The sequence below is a fragment of the Xiphophorus couchianus genome, chromosome 7 (genome assembly GCF_001444195.1).
Source record: "Xiphophorus couchianus chromosome 7, X_couchianus-1.0, whole genome shotgun sequence".
NCBI lineage: Eukaryota > Metazoa > Chordata > Actinopteri > Cyprinodontiformes > Poeciliidae > Xiphophorus > Xiphophorus couchianus.
Window position 1 is genome coordinate 21,409,913 of NC_040234.1, and position 19,067 is coordinate 21,428,979.

The 19,067-nt window shown below is 35.9% G+C and overlaps 1 protein-coding gene across 1 annotated transcript in view; it reads left to right on the forward strand.

Moving 5' to 3' along the window:
• Window positions 1–19,067, forward strand: part of LOC114147836 (ephrin type-A receptor 6) — a 188,103-nt gene that overhangs the window by 37,815 nt on the left and 131,221 nt on the right. The window contains exon 3 of the mRNA XM_028022512.1: window positions 1,762–2,425. Coding sequence (XP_027878313.1) covers window positions 1,762–2,425 — 664 coding nt within the window. The remainder of the gene's footprint in view (window positions 1–1,761; window positions 2,426–19,067) is intronic.

Consider the following 19,067-nt stretch of genomic DNA (forward strand, 5'->3'; position numbering starts at 1 on the left):
AAAAATAACATGACCTCCAGATATAAAAGTATGTGCTTTAGACTTGAGAAAAAAGGGAAAAGTAAGACAAAAGAAATATTTTCAATGCCTTTTGGCAGTAAGACCTTCTTAGAATGAGAAAATCATGATTTAGGACTCGTCTTTATATGCTGCCCCAGAAAGTTTTTTCTTTTCTTTTTTTATTGCAAAATCAAGTTGAAATTGGAAATTAACTTGTGTATATATTTTTAAAAAGCCTTAGTTTGTGAAATGTTTATCTGACCGGCTTATCTACTGGAATTGTTCTCCATAAAAAAATCATTAACTAGACTGTAGTTTGTAGTACTCTCTTTATATTTTATCAGTTTTTTCCCTTTGTCCTAAAAATTACAGTGAGAGATTTTAGACTAAATTTATAGTGAGCCTGGGATGGACAATATCACATCTAATCAAAATCAATTTCACTGTAATTCTGGAATTACACCTTGAGGGAAGAGCAGATTAAAGCCCGTCGCCTTTAGATGATTGAATTAGAACATGTTATTAAAAAGGATAATGAGTATGCGAAAGCAAACATTAGGCTTTGATTACTGCTCTCAACAAGAGGTAATATTTAGCTAAGTGAAAAACAGCTTATTAAATGTGCAAGCTTATCAGGCAAATATTGTTAAAATAACCAGCAGCTCTGCAGCCAAATCTCTTAACTGTGTTAGTCAATAATGGGAGCATTTTTGTGCAGTTAATTGGAACAGTCTGTTCTTCTGTCTGAGCCTCAAAGTGGAAACCTGAAGTGTGTTTATGTTTGTGTACATGTGATTCAGCCAGTTTACTTTTAATTACCGAATGATGGTTAAGGGTGTGTGTGCTTGCGTAAGGTGGTAATTAATAGCCTTGTACTTGATTCTGTGAATAAAACCTCGCAGTAAAATGCTCACATATCTTGGTAAAAACGGTATTAATTGCAGTGTTTGGATAAAATCAAGGCATAGTGAAAGCATGACATTTGAAAACGATGCATTTTGTTCGTCTTTAAGTTCAGTGACCAGCTCTTAATTTACATCGCGATTAGAACTTTTTGTTTTGATAAAAAGTACAATCTATAGCAATGTATGCGATAGGATGGTTTTAATGGCAACTCAAAGTTACAAATATAGTTCAGCTATAGAGCAGTGTAGGCTGAAGTAGGCTTTGTGTAAATAAAAAGGGTACGTACAGAAAGGCAAACTCCGTAGCTTGCACCGTAGAGGGCCCAATGCTGCATTGTAAGCGAAGTGATTTGAGAATTCCTATTCCCAAACAGGTAATTTGAGTCTTGCAGGTGGATGTTTGGTGGTTATAGGGTCACCCTTGAAGCCAGTCCCAACTCTAATAAAACCAGAGAGCAATGCAGGACCACAAGGCTAAAAACCCCCATTAACTTTCTTCCCTTCAACATGGGGACAGGTAACCTAATGACCCTGCAAAGCTGCCATGCTCCCTGATCACATGACTTGGGAGTTTCAGGGTTGATGACTTGGCACCTGAAGCGAGACATCATTCTAGGAGAAAAATATGACCTGCACCTGAGGAAATAAGAGTGAAACAGATTTCAATCTTAAGAAATAAAATCTAAAGCCTAGCTACCAGGATTTTCATGCGTTATACGTTATGAAAACCATCACTTTTTATATAATTTGTAGCTTATAGCTTCTGATCTAAATGTCTAACTTATTTTCTTCTCCCTCTTACCATCCTCTTTCATCATGTTGCTTTCTCTACGCCTTTCTACTATTCTTTATGTAGTGGGACGCCATTACGGAGATGGACGAACACAATCGACCCATCCACACCTTCCAGGTTTGCAATGTGATGGAACCTAACCAGAACAACTGGCTTCGCTCCAACTGGATTTCTCGACAGGCGGCCCAAAAGATCTACGTGGAGCTCCGCTTCACCTTGCGTGACTGCAACTCCATCCCCTGGGTTTCTGGCACCTGCAAGGAGACATTCAACCTGTTCTACCATGAGATGGACGAAGCTCACGGTGTCAAATTTAAGCCCAGCCAGTACACCAAGATTGACACCATTGCTGCTGATGAAAGCTTCACTCAGATGGATCTGGGAGATCGTATTCTCAAACTCAACACGGAGGTGCGGGAGGTGGGACCCATGACCAAAAAAGGCTTTTATCTGGCTTTCCAGGACATCGGCGCCTGCATTGCATTGGTTTCAGTGAGAGTTTACTACAAGAAATGCCCATTCACATTAATGAACTTGGCCTCGTTTCCAGACACAGTCCCTCGTGTGGACTCTTCCTCATTGGTGGAGGTGAGAGGAGCATGCATTGATCATGCTGAAGAAAGAGACACACCCAAACTGTTTTGCGGAGCAGACGGAGACTGGTTGGTTCCCCTGGGAAGATGTGTTTGCAGCATCGGGTATGAGGAGATTGATGGCTCATGTGTTGGTAAGTCTTTGAAACTGCTGTATTTATATTTTATTCGCAATATTGTTTTGGGTAGATAAGCACCCACAGCTGGATAATTGTTTTTTAAACTCACAGGGAGTCTCTGATTGACTTCTCACTACAGAGAGTTTGTCCATACATTTATATACGTATATATATAATTGCTATTGATTTCCTAATTTCTCTAGATTTGTGTGTGTGGTATTTCCCTTCACATTGACAACTTTTAAATTAGGCATTTCTTTTAGAATTAACAGCCTAACCCTTTGGGTAGCATTATTTCCTTGAATCGAAGCTATCTGAGGAGTTAAATTGGAATATTAAGCAAGAGGAATAGAGAACTTTACACATGCTTTCTTTTTCATGTCTCTCTCTCTCGTGCGCGGTCAGCGCACTAAAACATTATCTCTGCCTTTAACTTCAATCAGAAGTAAATTTTTATTTTATGAAGGTAAGGTCTTAAAATTAGCACAACCTGTACCTACCAGGCATCACATAAAGTCTGTACATACGACTTTCAGTGTCTCATGTACATTTCCCACATGTCTACATATTTACTCAGTTATGACAAAGCACACAGAGGTTTGGAGGTAGGGTACAATGTTTCATACTACAGCAAAGACGATCGTGTATTTTCACTCAAAGTAGAGCAATTGGTTTGCATTGTGGCAACTGACCTTAAAATCTTATTTTATTATTTGCTCTCCAAATTTGTGTATCTCCTTAGTAATTATACACTCCCTCCATTTTGCTGCTCTTAAACACTAAAGACATGTTCATACTCTACTGGTATTTTTTTCTGCTTTAGCTCCTGTCTTACCTTCCCATTAGCATGACTTTTCAGTTTACTACCAGTATTACTCGCCTCTCTGGAGAATAAGTTAGTAAAGTGAGAAGTTTTGCCTTCTTCTGGATCATAAATTTGCTGTCAAAGAGCTTTACTATTGCTGAAGCTGCATGTTTATATATGTATTAGTAAATGCTTGTGCATGCACAAATACAGAAACATATTTTACAGTTTAGAATATAATCCCATGAAATTTGTTTTCTCCTAAAACATGGCATATGACCATACAGCACTTTTTTAAAATCTTGATTCAGATTTTTGTAAGTGAGGTTCTGTTAAAAGAGCATAAGCAGTTATTATCTTGCAATAGTTGCATAATGTTTTTTGTGTCTTCTTATAGCATAAATTCAGATTAGTTGGCCCCAGAGGCTGCAGCTCAGGCTTTATCCAATAAAGGCCAAGACCTTTATAGAGTAATCAACCGATAGAAAGTGTGGTAGTGAAATAATCAATAAAATGGACTTCACTTAAACTGCTACATAAATTGTCCTTTTTATAGCCTTTCAGTCTTTTTTCAGCCTGTTATCTGTCTAAGAAGTCTTTACCGAATTACTGTTGAGGCACCTTTTCCTACCTCCAGTTCCCATGTAAATAATCAGTGGCTTCTAAGTTAATAACCATCAAATGCAAACATGATTATGATAGTGATTAATGAAGTAGTGTTTGTATAACCTACTAGTTATTTTTGGTTGGTGTAAGATCGTAGATGCTTGGCTTCAGCCTCCAGAATCTACCATTTGTACTGAATGAAGACTTCAAGCAGGTAAGATATTAGCTGCTTTCGATCTTTGATCAAAACCTCATTTCAAAATGCCTAAATTACCCATTTTAGGTATCAAATTTCACAATTGTTTTAGTTTAAGGCTTTTGAGAACTGTTAGGATAAGTATGCACATGTTTGATTGTGCTCTTTTTGATATAATACAGACCTTCAAGAAAAGCTAAGAAATTTTTTATGAATTTTTGACTCTGAGTAACCGATAAAGTGTTTTAGCCAGTATGTCAAACTATAAAACCTAAGTTTATCTAAGAATCAAAGCCATTTCAGAAGGTTTTGTTTCAAAAATGTTAATCTATCTGAAAAAATGGTGCAGGGGTACCTATGATGAGACACGCTTGTATGTATGGTGTTGTTTTGTACATCAGTGTTCGACCACCAACTGTCCGAGGGGCTATCTCAGTGAGAAAGATTACCTCAGCCAGCTTGGTCGCAGTTTGATCCTGAGCCCTCTGATATGAGCTTTAGGTTATCACTGGCAGTACCACTCACTGGGAATGCTACTTTCAACAAGGAACCAATGCAACTTCTTTTTAACCAGGCAAAGGCCCGATGTCAGGTCATCAGATACACATGTCTGCAGATCTGCAATCTGCAAGGTACCTCATGTGCTTGCACAGACAGTGGCATCATAAACCTCTGAAAGATTCTTGATTTAAAGGTCAACTCCAGACTGTATGAAAACAGATATCGCACATTTGTGGACCTGGATAACTTCCTAAATTAAACAGGATGTATGATCAATATCACAAAGCTTTGAAACTAATTACCCTTGAAAGCCAACAACAGCTTTGTTCCTTGACAACAATGATCTATAAGTCCTCTGTTCTCACAAACTGCTTCCTTGCTTTGCCTACTGTAGAACAACTCTTTCTAGAATTCTCCCTGGATCTTTTCCCTCATCCAGAACCAGATGTCTTTGTAGAGCTGATTACAATTTGTGGAGTGACACAGGTCGGCTAAGCCTCCACGCTGCACCTGCAGCTGCATCGTAATCAAGAGGGCAGAGGTGAAACTGCAGCTGTGATTAGAGTCCAACTGTTCCAAAAATGCTGCCTTTTTTTATGTGCACTCCTTTGATAGTTTGTAATATTCTGAACTGTTTGTTACAAAACACAGCGTGTAAAGGTAGAAAAGCCACTTTTTAAGGGAGAAATAATTACAAATTATTTTTTGCCAATACAATTGTGTTAGATGCTTTTTCTTTAAAGTGGTGTAAAAATGTTAAACATCTACTCTGTGATATCAGCCATGCTGAACTTACAAACTGTATTATGTAATTCCAAAAGTTGTTGCACTATTTGCCCTTTTTTGTGATAAAAAAGCCATCCTAATCAAAACATCAAATAGAGCTAAAAAGCAAACCTTTGTCATTAACATATGAAAATATTAGCAAAATCTAAATTGTCACCATCATGCATTCCTGTTCAGCTATATACAGTATATAACAGAATTTAAATCAACCTTTGTTTCCCCTAGTCTGTGCTCTCTCTGAAGCAGATTTCACAGTTGACTAAAGTTTAGCCCTTTGGGCAATGTGATGGCATTTTACTGCAATGTCAGCCCTGAAATGCAGCTCCCGATCATTGTTCCAGGACTCAGACAGGCTTCGTTATTAAATGCCTCCACACAAAGGAGCACTGGAGCACCTTGAGCATTGAAGGAGAAGGCTGAGGTGGCATGCTTAGCCAATCTTTCAGTCCCCACTTTACAATGAGCTGTTTTGTTAGGAATAGAGGCTGTTTAATTAGGCTCAATAAAGGAATTAGTTCTGCTTTTGTTTTGAGACATAGCTCAACTTGGTCGGATTTTGGCTGTGTTTGGATAGACAGATGACAGTTTTTGTGCTAACGTTCAATGATTTCAAGGTTAGACATTGCGTTTTTGTTTTTAAATACAAAAGATGCCAAAGTGATGATTTTGTTTTTGTAGGTTTTAGGAGATTCTTTTATTTCTTATTTTACAGCAATCTGCTTATTTTTGGTCATTCTTGTGATGAAAACTCTGTATATTAACTGGCTGGGACTTATTTATATTTCGTTGTAACTTATTTAAAAATAGTTTAAAAATAGTACTGAAGGTGGAGCATTGATCCCGTTCCACCTTCTTTGCTTCTCATCACTCCTGTCGTCCACCGGCTTACTGTGCAGGAATGCACCGACCATCTGGTCTTTGTGGTTTCTCTATTCTTTCAGCATTGTTGTTCTGCCATTTCTCTAGTCAGTTTCCAGGACGTCAGTTTCCTGATTCTTTCTTAGCTGCTTTGCAGTAAGTGACTGTGCCAATATTTTGCTGGTTCTGTTAAACTAGGTTCTTATATCATAGTTTTCTCTACATTCCCTTTAGATTAAGGTAGAGTAATTGCATCTCCTTCCATCCTTCGAAGCTCACCCTCATTTTACTGCAGGTAAGATGAAGACTAAAAAAATCCAAGCAACATAAGACAGACTACTGTAAATGCAAGATGTGCAGTTAAAAATACCAACTTAACCTCCTTGCTCAACATAGCAGGGCTTTTTGAGATTTAGCGCTACTGTGGCAAACAGATTTAACACTCTAGTTTTGCCGTTCCTTTGCTGGTACTGTCTTATGTCTGCTGCCTGTTTAGTATTCTGGATTTTGAACTTGTTTTTCTAGGCTAATTATTTTTGCACCATCCGATCTCCCAGCCTGCCAGCATTCACTTAAGCCATACTTCATTACCATCACACTAACAAGAAACGGGAGTTATTACATTTGTAAAGTTTTCTGATTCCCACAACATAAGCCCAAGTTTCTGAATAAGACTGCAGGACTCTGTTTGAACAAGCAAACTCTTACAAAGCATGAGATATAAAAAATAAGATAAACATTCCTAGTAAGAGCTCTGTTACAGTTTTAATAAAGGGTTCACTTCTGTAGAAAGATATTTTTCAACAAAAATAAATTTCCTATGAGTTTAAATTAGTCCTAAAGTCCACAGTAATTTTTTTAAAAACTTTTTCTTGAATACTATTTAAACTCTAAGTGTGTTATAGAGTTGTCATTTCACTTTTTACCCAAGAGAGCCATCTGTTTATGCACATTTTCCAGTGTTAATTTGAAACCACCGCAGAACAAAGCATTCTGCAGAGTGAACTTCACACCAACTCGGTTAGTTTGACTTAACACGTCAATGGTGCTGCTAACTTACTAATTTAATTAAATTTCAATTTAAAAAATACTTTACTGATCCCATAGGGAAACTAAATGTTGGTTCAACTCATAATATTCAGGTTGTAGATGCTAATGGCTGCAGAAAGTAAGGATCTTCTGTAGTGACCTGAAGAAGAGTCTGACTGAAGACACTGTTGTTGTATAACAGTCTCATAAAGACGATGATCAGGATTGTCCATGTTGTGAACAATAGACTGATGCACTCCACAAACTAGATGGCATCAAGAAGAAAGAATATGTTGAAATCATAAAATCTAAAAAAATGAGCCTGGAATTTAAAGATTGTTACAAATGGATTTTCTAAATGGACAATGATGCTAAGCATCTCAACAAATGTGCTATAAAGCTTCTTCAGACAAAACGTCAATGTTACTTAGTGGCCATCACACACAAACCCTGATTTGAATCACAGATCATTTGTGAGTACATTTTTTAAAAGTGTGTGTGTGAAATAGATGACCTACAAGCATGACTTAGAGTAAAAACTTGGAAACACCTTGAAAAACCTGTGAAATCATTTGATCCAAGTCAGAGAGTGTAAAAGCAAATTCTACCATGACATTTATGTAAACATCTGAATTTTGAGAAAGTAAAAAATGTAAAAGTCTAAAAGAGTTGGTCGCTCATTATTCTGGCATTTAGCAAACTTACCTAGTACCTAGTAGAAAAAGGAAAACTAAAATATCAGTGCGGAAAAGTGTTTGTTTTGCACCAGATATTTACTGTGCAAGTAAATGTCAGATTTCAACAATATTTGACTTGACACATCAGTCAGAGTATTGACTTCCCAACTGATTATCATTTTGTTCATTTGTTGTAATCCATTCAGCAAAACCCAGTGCATGTTCCTCAATAAAGATATATCCAAAAAGAAAAGTTGATTTATAAGCTAATATAGTTTAAATCAAATTAACATATTAAGATTGGCTACCAGTTGTTTGATAATATGTTTAACTTTTTAAGGATTGTTGCTTCTCAGGTTTAGCAAATGTATTTAATAAAATTTAACTGCTGAACTAAAAGCAAATAACTCACTGTGTTTAAATTCTGAGCATAGTTTTATTGAGACCCCTGTTGCAATTGAAAAAGACTTGAGTCTTGTAAATCCTACTTTTGGTCAACTTGGTTGGTGAAACCGAAGTTTCCTGTAAGATTTTACAGAAGTAAAACAAGCAATTTATCTTCATTACAAATTTTTGTCTACACTTCATTATGTGGTGAAAGAAAGTTTTCGGTAGAGTTGTCAATGCATGACAACTCTACAACTCTGTCATGTAAATTGCATGCAATTCATGCATGAATACAAAGATATCAAACATAAAAATATTTACATGTGTAAATATTTAGTGCATATACTGTAGGTTCTGCATGTGTGTGGGTGTGCACGCATGAGTCACATGCCAACACAGTTTGTCCAATCCAAAAAATGTTTTTTATGATTGACACACACACACTCACATTTCACACATTTATTTTCTCGGAATGTGTTTCTCCCTCTCCTCCTCCTTCCATCCCTCACACTGTAAGACAATCTGGCTGATGCTGTTATCGCTCTGTGTTTACAGCAGCCCTTGTGTGTTTGTCAGGCTCTGTGGAAGAGCTCTCAGCAGTGCTATGAATAATGTAATTGCCGCGTGTTTGGGTGGGTTTATTTATATGTGAACTCCAGCGAGTTTTGTGTTTGTATCAGAGCGGATCTACCCTGCAAAGGGTTGAGGCAAACTAGCTGCTATTTATTTACATTGTAAAATCTTTCTTTGCCATATGTTTGGAAAATGATTGCATTCCACATCTTACGTATCAATCAATACCCTGTGGAATAAAACGAACACATTTAAATAATATTTTGTGACTTGACGTTTTCTTGCCTTATCATAAACCGCAGTGCGAAAGTTGAGTTATTTCTCATTTTGAACAACTTTTCTTTGAAGCTTGCTTGTTTTCTTTAAAGTAGCCTCTTGACATTTCTTCTGGTCCTTTTTTTTATAAATAGATTTTCTGCTTTTTCTCTCATTCACTGGGCCATATTCCAAGTAATGTTTAAACTTAAATCTAACCTAAGACTCATTTAAGCAGGAAATTCTTAAGAAATTCATATTTTTTATAAACATTGTGCTGTCCTTTTCTTTATTAGAATGTATGAGCAATACTAAAGATATGTTTTATTAACGCAAGATTTCATTTCACCAGCAAAAGTGTAATTCTCAAAAATCTTTGCTAAACCTTTTCATATTTTTTGAAAATATATATTTTTAGATGCTCTCCTATCTGTTTTTGGTAGTTTTATTCAATCATTTGTTTTCCTTTCTTTTTTTAAGTACATAATACAACATATATTGTTCTTGTAAGGGAGAAGGAATGGCAGAAAACAAATGAAAAATTAAAAAACTGTAAAGACCAAGACCAGCTTAAGAGATAAATGAAAGAATCCCATTCCAGGGTTAAAGCCAAAACATAGGGATGAAGGTTTTCCAGGACATTTTTAAAAAAGTAGAAGTACAAAGTGTTGGAAAGAGTAGAATTTACTTAGAGACAGACATCTATTTCAAGATGTCAAATTACTTTATGTTTGATCTTTTTTATAGCTGAAGGTAACATAGTCTTGGTTGTCCTGTAAAATAGCACTATGTGCCTAGTAAATACATGCCACTCCTTAAATAAACTGATTTGCTTTCAATTTAACAGCCTTAACCACCTAACCACTCTGAAGAAGAAAACATTTGAAAAAAATCTGGTCTTCAAAATTATTTTTTAATGTTAAATAAACTGATCCAAAATATTTACCTTATATGTATTACATGCTGGTAATTGTGCAGATAACAGGAATAGCTGTGTTAACATTAAGCGTTGTGCTTCCATAAACATCTTGATGGAATTTTCACTGATAAGACATTCTCAATTACAGCATGAAGACAGTCAGACAACAATTACAGCACATATCCTTCAACTTGTCAGCCATCTAAATGAGATGTCGCACACACATCAGGATGTGGTGGGTGAGGACACATAGACACGCATAATCAATTACATGAAACACACAGACAAAGATGGAGAAATCCTGAGCTACTAGCATTATGGTATACAACAATCATACCAAAAATAAATCTGCTCACATCAGGAACAAGAAATCAGAGTAAATAACATTTTGCTCATTGTTCTTACAAACAAACACATGGAAACCCACCAGGAGGCTTAGGTTGGCAGCAGCAATAGAGCTGTTTACAGATGGGCTACACGGCAGGGAGACACTGTGACATTTCAGAAAAGTATGGTTTTAGTTTAACAAGGATGGCCCCTCAGGCTTAATTGGGAGAGTCTGGAGAGAGCGAGAGAAACGGAGTGTACTATGGCAGTGGGTCATAACATGTCATATGAATTTAATCCCCACTCACTCAGCATCGCCGCTGACTTGTCATATATGACAACATTAGATATTCAGCTATTTCACAGGGGAAAAGTTTTACAGCCTCACATAGCATTGTCTTGAAAATGTCACATCCAGCTTATACATTTTAATTGCTCTATATTTTTGATCCTTGGGGGGCAAACGCCACACTCTGTACAGGAAGCTGCCTTTTTTTAACTTGATCTTAACTTAAAAATGAGCCTGTTCTGTTATAAAAACTACTTAATATTAATCTTTTTTTATCATTGTATGATGTGCAGTGGGTGCAAAATAGAACTTGTAATTTTACTGTTGCTGTCTATGGCTTCCTGTGATGAACTAGCAGCCTTTCCAGGATCTTCCTTACCTCTCGACCAATGACTCCAGGAGACTCTAAACCGTGTTTTTATTTTACTTATTGCTGCAAAATGGCAATAAAACAATAATAATTCAAACTTATCACACAGCTAGCACTTATCTCAGCTTATCTTTGCCTGTGAAATAAATATTTAAATTTTTAGTGACTTACTTTTTCAACCAGATATTGCACATTGTTTACTTCATAGAAATTTTCTTAATTTTTTTCTAACTCAATTTTGATCACCATGGCTTTGACGTTGATATTCTTTGAAATATTGTCTTCTGATTATCCAAGCACCTTTATGTTTAGGAAAGTTATCCTCCTCTTCTTATAAACTACCTTAACGCATAAACCTAATTTTCACAGCCAGAATCACAGTGATGTCAAGTGGTGCAGAGGGCTGTGATTTGCAATGCTAAAGATTTAATTACTCTGTGAATTCTTTAAATGCTATTTGCAGATTTTATTTTTTATTATTTTAACTGAAAGGAACACATGAATGCACACGTTGCTAGGGTAAACAATAACGCCTTGATTTAACCCTTAATTATTGCAACAAGCCACACTTGTTTTTAAGTTGAGCGGCATTGTAGTGGCTGCTTATTCGTTTTAATTTAAAGCCACCATATTGTTCAATGAATTTCAGTTTCTTCTTGTTTACGTTTGTTAGTTTGGGTTTGGCTGACTTTTTTCTGTCCCACAATATGCTAATGTGCATCTGTCGATGAATTGAAGAAATACTTACAATAATTCACACAGGGTTTGATGAAATTTACTTTTGCTTTGAACAGATATCAAAACAATTCTTCAGTCTTGCACAGCAATCCACATTAACGATTAAGAAACTGTATGGAGCCAAGCCAACTACGTCACATCCAATTTCTGATCTACTGTCACACAAGGCTTTTCATATGTTGCTTCAAGTACTTCCACCAGGTACCAAGTTCTCGATTCAGCAGTTGTCCAGGGTTCAGTTCTTATACCAAGTCTGCATGTCTTCCCCTCCATTTCCTGTTTAAACACTATAAATAATGACATAAAAAACCTTTAAAAAAGATTATTTCTTTCTTTCTTCACCTCCATGGTTTATTTTGTCACTTTGAAACAATACTAAGCGTAAAAGATTCAAGTGTTTTCTCATCGAATTGTAATTGAGAACAAATATGTAGAGGGAGATTATTTAATTGCCATTGTCAAGAAGCACTGGGTTTATGTGTCACCCAGAGATCTTTTAATCTCTTTCCGTTTTTAACTGTTTAAAGAATGAATTATGCAGATAGGAGTTTTTGTGAGTCCTAGTTGAGACTTGAACTTGCCGTGACTTCTGCTTGGCTTTTTCCCCCTCTTTGCTGCGAGTTACTTCAAAGCTGGAAAGTGATCAAAGACAGCTGAGTTAAAAAAAAAAAAAAAAAACTCACATACCGGCACCCTGCTTACGTACATGTAGCTTCTGCCTGTCTCCACGCGGCAGGCTCTCTCTGTTAGAAAACAAAAGCAAGCGACACTGTCTGATGTTCCGTCTTTTTCTCTCCTCAAGCGCACTCCTGTCAGACATTGCAACATTTCAATTGATTTCCCTTTTCCTTCGTGTGTGTTTGTTCTATTTTAGAACGTAAGCAGAGAGACTGAATTAGTCATTAAAGGCTATGTATAATATGACATGGCCCAGATAAAACATCACAAGCCTTGACTGAAGAGCAGACTTGTCATAAATGAAAGTATATTTCAGGAGCTGGAGACAGCCGCTCCCAAGTTAAAAGAGGAGCAAAAAAAGAAAAAAACTGGGGTTATTGAAGGTTCAGCATCAACGATGACTTTGTGTTCAGTAACAATTTGGTTGCACCAAAAACAAAAAGTTAATTACTTAATACTCATTTGTTCTGCAATAGGAACATAGACGCATTTTATTTGCCAGATTTTGTGTGAATCATTTGAAAGTAGTCCTTGCTAGGAAGAAGCTTTGATATTGGTTTTGGAGAGTTGCTATAATTAAGACATCTGTACTTCTATCCAGCATTTCCTTTTGCATGCCGATGGGTTGTGTCCATGAACCAGACTTGTAGCTCCATTGACAGAAGAACTCAATAATGTGTTTTCAGGCTAATTTCACAGCTGCACACAGAGATTACTGCACTCTCCATACTCAGTCTAAGCTTGGCCATGCCTTCACTTCTTTACTCCAATATTCAGTTGTGTAATACTCACATGTGCATCAGACTAAGCTGAGTTTTAGCATATTGACATTCAACCAGATATACTTCTTGGATGCCCAATTATCAACATATTTCCGGACTTTGGATTTGCAATGACAGGTCTAATAGAGTTCCACATAAAGGTAAAGTTTTTCCACTTTTTCGGCATTCTTTCATTCAGTAAATGTTTGCACAGGAAAATACTGTTTTCAGATCTTCCCATCTACAGTATATCTCTTGTTGTGAATCTATTGCATATGTAATAGTGTAGGTGGAATTTCATACATATGCTTTGGTGCCATGTTGGCATGAAACTCCAATACTTACTTTAAAATACATGTTTATTGTAAGCCTGGTGGGTTGTTTTCAATTCTTTTAGACATGGACTAGAAAGAAACCAATACATAAACCTGTGAGATGATAAATGCTAATGCCAATTGAGTTGGTGGAGTTGTCTCAGTTGAGTCTTTGGAGAATAATGTAGCACCTGCATGTTTTGAAACAAGAAAAACATTATCCAGTCTAATATTTTTATCAGGTCTTGGACCACGATGGTGTCCTGTGGCACCATGTTCTAAGTTAAATCAGGGCATTTTTACAAGGTTATACTTGGTAACCACAGTCACATTAATTAGACTCATTCATCTAAAGAAAAAATATAACTTTGGCAAAAATTCAAACTCATTTGGATAATAACATATCTATCATACCAAGACTAGCTTGTGGTTAGATTTTAGTTTCACTGCTTGCATCCAGTTGTGTCTAATAATACCAGCAGTAATGGTATCAGTGTATAAATGGATATCATGATACATAAACAAACAGTGCTGTAAATAAATAGTTTATGCCTCACAGATTTCTTCTGTTTAAATATTTTTTGAATGGCTTGTTTAAGGTATTTCCAAAGCATATGAATTGGATTAAATTTGAATTTAATATCTGGAGTGAAGACTGGCCATTGTAAAACTTTCATTTTGAATTTCACCTAGTCTTGCTGGTATGTTTCCAAATGGACTGCATATCTCATGTTGAGGGTCTTGAAGCATCTTAACAGCCCCTGACCATCACATCATCAACAACAATCAGCATGATGTTCTTCTCTAACACGCTACTTTGATTCATGCCCTCTAAAAAGAGGGCTCATTGACAGCGTATATGAGTAGCAGCCCAGTGAGGCCACAATGTTCTAAAATCACATTTTCTAAGAAAACAGGTTATTTTATACTGAGTAAAATGCATTGCTTTCATGTTGTGGAAGTATGATCCACAACATGGAGCATACTTCCGGGACTAATTGTGGATTGATAAGACACATCAGTGTAGAGAGCTGGCAGAGTAGGAACGATTGATAAGTTTGTGACAGTAATAATAAAACAGTGGAGGCAAATAACGCAAGTAGCCTTCAGTAAAAGACCAGGAAATATAGCAAAGGTTGCACAGCCCTTAGATTTGCAAGCTTGTTGCAAATTTTTAACAAAATAGTAAAAACTGCATACCTTTTTGAAAGTGACCAATGAGTATTTAAATTTTTTTGTCTAAAAATGCACATTCCATTGAATCATTTGCATTTTTGTTCTTTTGAGAATCACACACTGAACAGTTTTGATTAAATGTTTTCAGATGAAAATTGTTTTAAGACTTGATGCAATAAAATGAGCTGTGAGCAGTTCATTTTGATAACCAGGTGATTATATGGAGAATACATGTTGGCAGTGACTTGTACAAATACATAATAAAATATCAGGATTTTAGTAGCATTGTGTGAAAATTTATGTTCATGACAGAAAATAATTGAGAAGCACTGGCTTTAAGGAAGACGAACTGAGAACATATTTTCCATCCTCTATATTTGATGGTGTAAGACACAACTTCATTTTGTGTGGTTTTTACAACCATGATGGTCTGAATTTTTCTTTACAAAATGACAAAATAAGAGCATAAGTATGAAATTCGGCTTTAACAAAAATGTCAGCACAGTGACAGTAGCATCACCTCTTTTTCACCCTTTCCCTCCTCACCCTGTCATCTTATATGTGACCAGTGCAGAGAGTGGGCCAACAACCCGAGGGTATGAACGCTTTAACTAGCAGTAGGTGTCTCTCAATCTGCCAGACTGCGACAGCCAAGCTTGTTAGTCACACTGGTGGAACTGCACACACACAAACACTCGTGCACAAGTGTCCTCTAGATAGACTTAATCCAGTCATTGAATGGGGTGAGTGGTGATTGCAGAACTGGGTCAGTTCTGGAGAAAACAGCAGTGTGAAGTCATCTCACATGGGTTGGATTGAAGCCTAAACTCTGGTTGACCCCACCAAGTTTAGTCATAAAGTGAAATCTCAAAATTTAAATCTGTTCAAAGTAATGTTTACAGCTTCAGTGATTATGCTAAAGTGTGGGCTTAAGCCTCAAGAAAAGTCTTCTTGACATGGATTAAATAGAGATGCTGTAATTGGGTTTCTTCATGCTGAAATCAACAAGACGAGTGACAGTTTATGCATGAGAAACTGATCTGGATTGTGATTTATACAACACTGGCTGTAGTAAGATATGTATAAGAGTGCTTTTTGTTTTATCCTTTAAAATTCTTTTCACTCAATTTTGAGTAAACTACCCAGATCTACAGTCTACGCCTGTCACAATAACAAATTTTACTGGACGATAAATTTTTGATACATGATAATGTTGCTTTGAGACAATTTTCAAGCAATATGATGATAAATTCATAATAATGCAAGAACACATTCTCAAAGATGAATAAACTTTATATTTTAATGAACATTTAACACTGGAACTGGAAGACATTTTAAATATCCAAAATAAACAACAGAAATTATAAATATGAAGTCTTTGTAAACAAAATTGTCCTTCAAAAAAAGGTCTGGTTGAGACCAAAGCACCAAACTGAAGTCTTTTGTCATCCAGTTTTGGTAGAAAGAAAAAAACAATAAATCATGGAAATGAAAATTAGTGAACTCATTTTAATTTATGATGCGATTAATTGATTTATTGTTTATTGTGACAGGCCTACATAGAACCAGTCATGAATGGTTACAGTCACCGTTGTTTGGGGTGTGTCTCTAGAGGCACACCCCAAACAACGGTGACTATCTGTATTCTGTATTTCAGACTGAATTTTTACCCTTCCATCTTTACAAAATAGCTCAAGCTCAGCTAGATTGGATGTAGAGCATCTTTGAACTGTAATTTTAGAGTCTTATCACAGACTCTCAGTTGGATTTCAGTCCGGACTTGACTTGGTCATAATATATTTTATCCATTGTAGTCTGGTTCTGTGTTTAGGGTTATTTGACCTGCTGGAAGATGAACCTCTGACCCAATCTAAGGGCTCTGGAAGAATATAACAAGATTTCTTCAAAATTGCCCTGCATTTATCTCCTTTGGCTGAAGTCTAGCTGCCATATCTAACAACGGCTTTCTTCCTGCCGCTCTTCCTGATCTTTGTTGAGCACAGTTCTTTTGTTGACAGATTCTCCCACCTCAGCTGGGAAACAGTGGAGCTCATCCAGAGCTACTATTAGTCTCTTGGTTGCTTCTCTGATTAATGCTGTCCATGTCTGAACAGTCGGTTTAGGATGCCAGACATGTGATGGCACATCTATGGTTGTTCCTTGTTCTTTTGCTTTTTGAAGGACAGACTGAAGATTTATGAGATGTTCAGTGCCTGCGATATTGTTTGATAAATAAACCCTGCTTTAAACAACATTATTACTGATCAGGGTGATGTGTTCCTTGGTTTTTATGATACTGTTTGTTCACTTATGGTTAACAAATTATATTTTAAATAATAAATTTGAGGTTTTCACAGGTTTGCTTTGTTTATATTGAAAGATACAGTATTTGCATGCAGATGAATGTTGCTGGCTAATCAGGTTGCAGTGGGTGTGGTTGGAGTGGACAAACAAAAAATTATTGGACTAGCATATTGGATATGTTTTTGACTGAGCTTGGAGGGGGGTGGCATGGAAATATTCTTATTAAGCAAAAGAGATCCCAGCAGAAAAGGTTTGAGAACCACTGAAGCAGGTGAATTGTAAAAGTTGGTGGTATCAGAGTAAAAAGTTGTGAAATTAATTGCACTTTTCAGATTTCTTTTTTTTTTTTTTTTTTTGGAAGACATTATGGGAAAAACAGAAAGCCAAAGCCATCATTGTTGCTACAATTCCCAACTGTGTGCAACTTTATATTGATTTATTACATTAAATCCCAACAGAATTGACTGAAAATGTGGTTGGAACATGACAAAGTGGAATGAGGTTTAAGAGATATGAATACTTTTAAAGGGACTGTATATTGTAAATGATGCAAAATATGTTAATTTCTTTTGTCAGAAAATGTTTAAGCTTTTCTTCAAGTTTCTGCCCTCCTACATTTTGAGTTTAAGTGCTCCTGCTGGCCCACAAATCAGTAGAATGTTAGACTATTGCCCATTTTAAAACCAATTTACACAACCATTAATCTTTACAATGAGAACACTTTGTGCCATAAGGATTCATAAATGTATCAGATAGATAGTTTTGCAGGAAGTTTTCACATCTATATATGTGAATTAACTTTTTATAAAACGGTAAAGGGCAAGACACATAGAGAAACAAGCACCCCTTACAGTTTAATATTTTAGTAGTTGTGGTATGAAGACAATAAAAGGAGATTGTGTACATTTTCATCTTTACTCTTTATGCAAAGCTTTAAGTGTCACTTTGCCACTGGGTGTCATTTGAAATGTCTACTAGTGCTTTCATTATGGTTTATGTGTCGTATCATTTTCTTTACTTAAACTTGTGTTAATTTATAGTTAATTATGTGTGGGGGGCTTTTGCCGTGGGTTTACTTTATTATCTATCAACAGCTGCAAGTAGGCAAATCTTCCCACTGCTTACCTTAAAGCTTGTGTGTTTACTGAGCAGCCAGAGGCAAAGACTGCAGATGTGATTCATAAATCAATACAACTTGCTTTATGGGGAATTGATCTGACTGTGTGTCCCTCAGTGACACAAAATCTCTTTTGTAATTCTGAGTGACACTGGGAAACAAAGTTATGAAAGTGAAAGAGAAGTATTAAACTGTACACGTCGTCTTTTTAGTGTCGCCACTTTTGCTAACTTTAGTGTCAGCAGAAGTGCCGACACTAAAGTCAGCCGTATTATCTTCATCTTCTAGATAAATATAATATAAAAATGTTAAAAAAAAACAGATTGCAGTCTTTTGAATAATTACATTATTAAAACCTAAAGATCAGCCAGTTTTAACAATATTTTGTTTGGTTTTTTACAACCAAACAAAATATTTGTTATTTGAAAACCATAACAAAGAATTATAATACAATATGCAATGCATTCACATTCTCATCTGTTGTGAATGCAGACAGTTTTAACAGTGTAATCATTTGTCTCAATTCTCTATGTAGATGTTTCCAAAAATAGTAAAGAGATACTTAAAGAGAAAAAGATCAATCACAACAATCTATTTTGAAGTGACAGTAAAGTTTATTTAACTATGGTTTGTATATTTAGAAAATACAAGTCCTTTTTTTAGCTTCATCTTCAGAAAATTATTGTAAATCCAAAATTCCCTAAATAAATTTCCGTTGTACTTATGAAAACGCTCCTATTATCATGTAGAAAAGTTTGATAACACCCTTGCTGGTTTGATGTTGTAAAATATTACAAAAGGGTCACATCATTTAACATCCAAAGATGTCAAAGAATTTTGTGAATTTGTTTCTTACTGAAACAAGCAGAAAAAAACACATCTAGAAATATACTGTTAAAGTTTTAAATGTTGGGATCATGAATTTTCAATCACCATTTTTGTCACGTTACACGTTTGAACCAGGTAAACTAGGTATCATAATTCTTTAAGA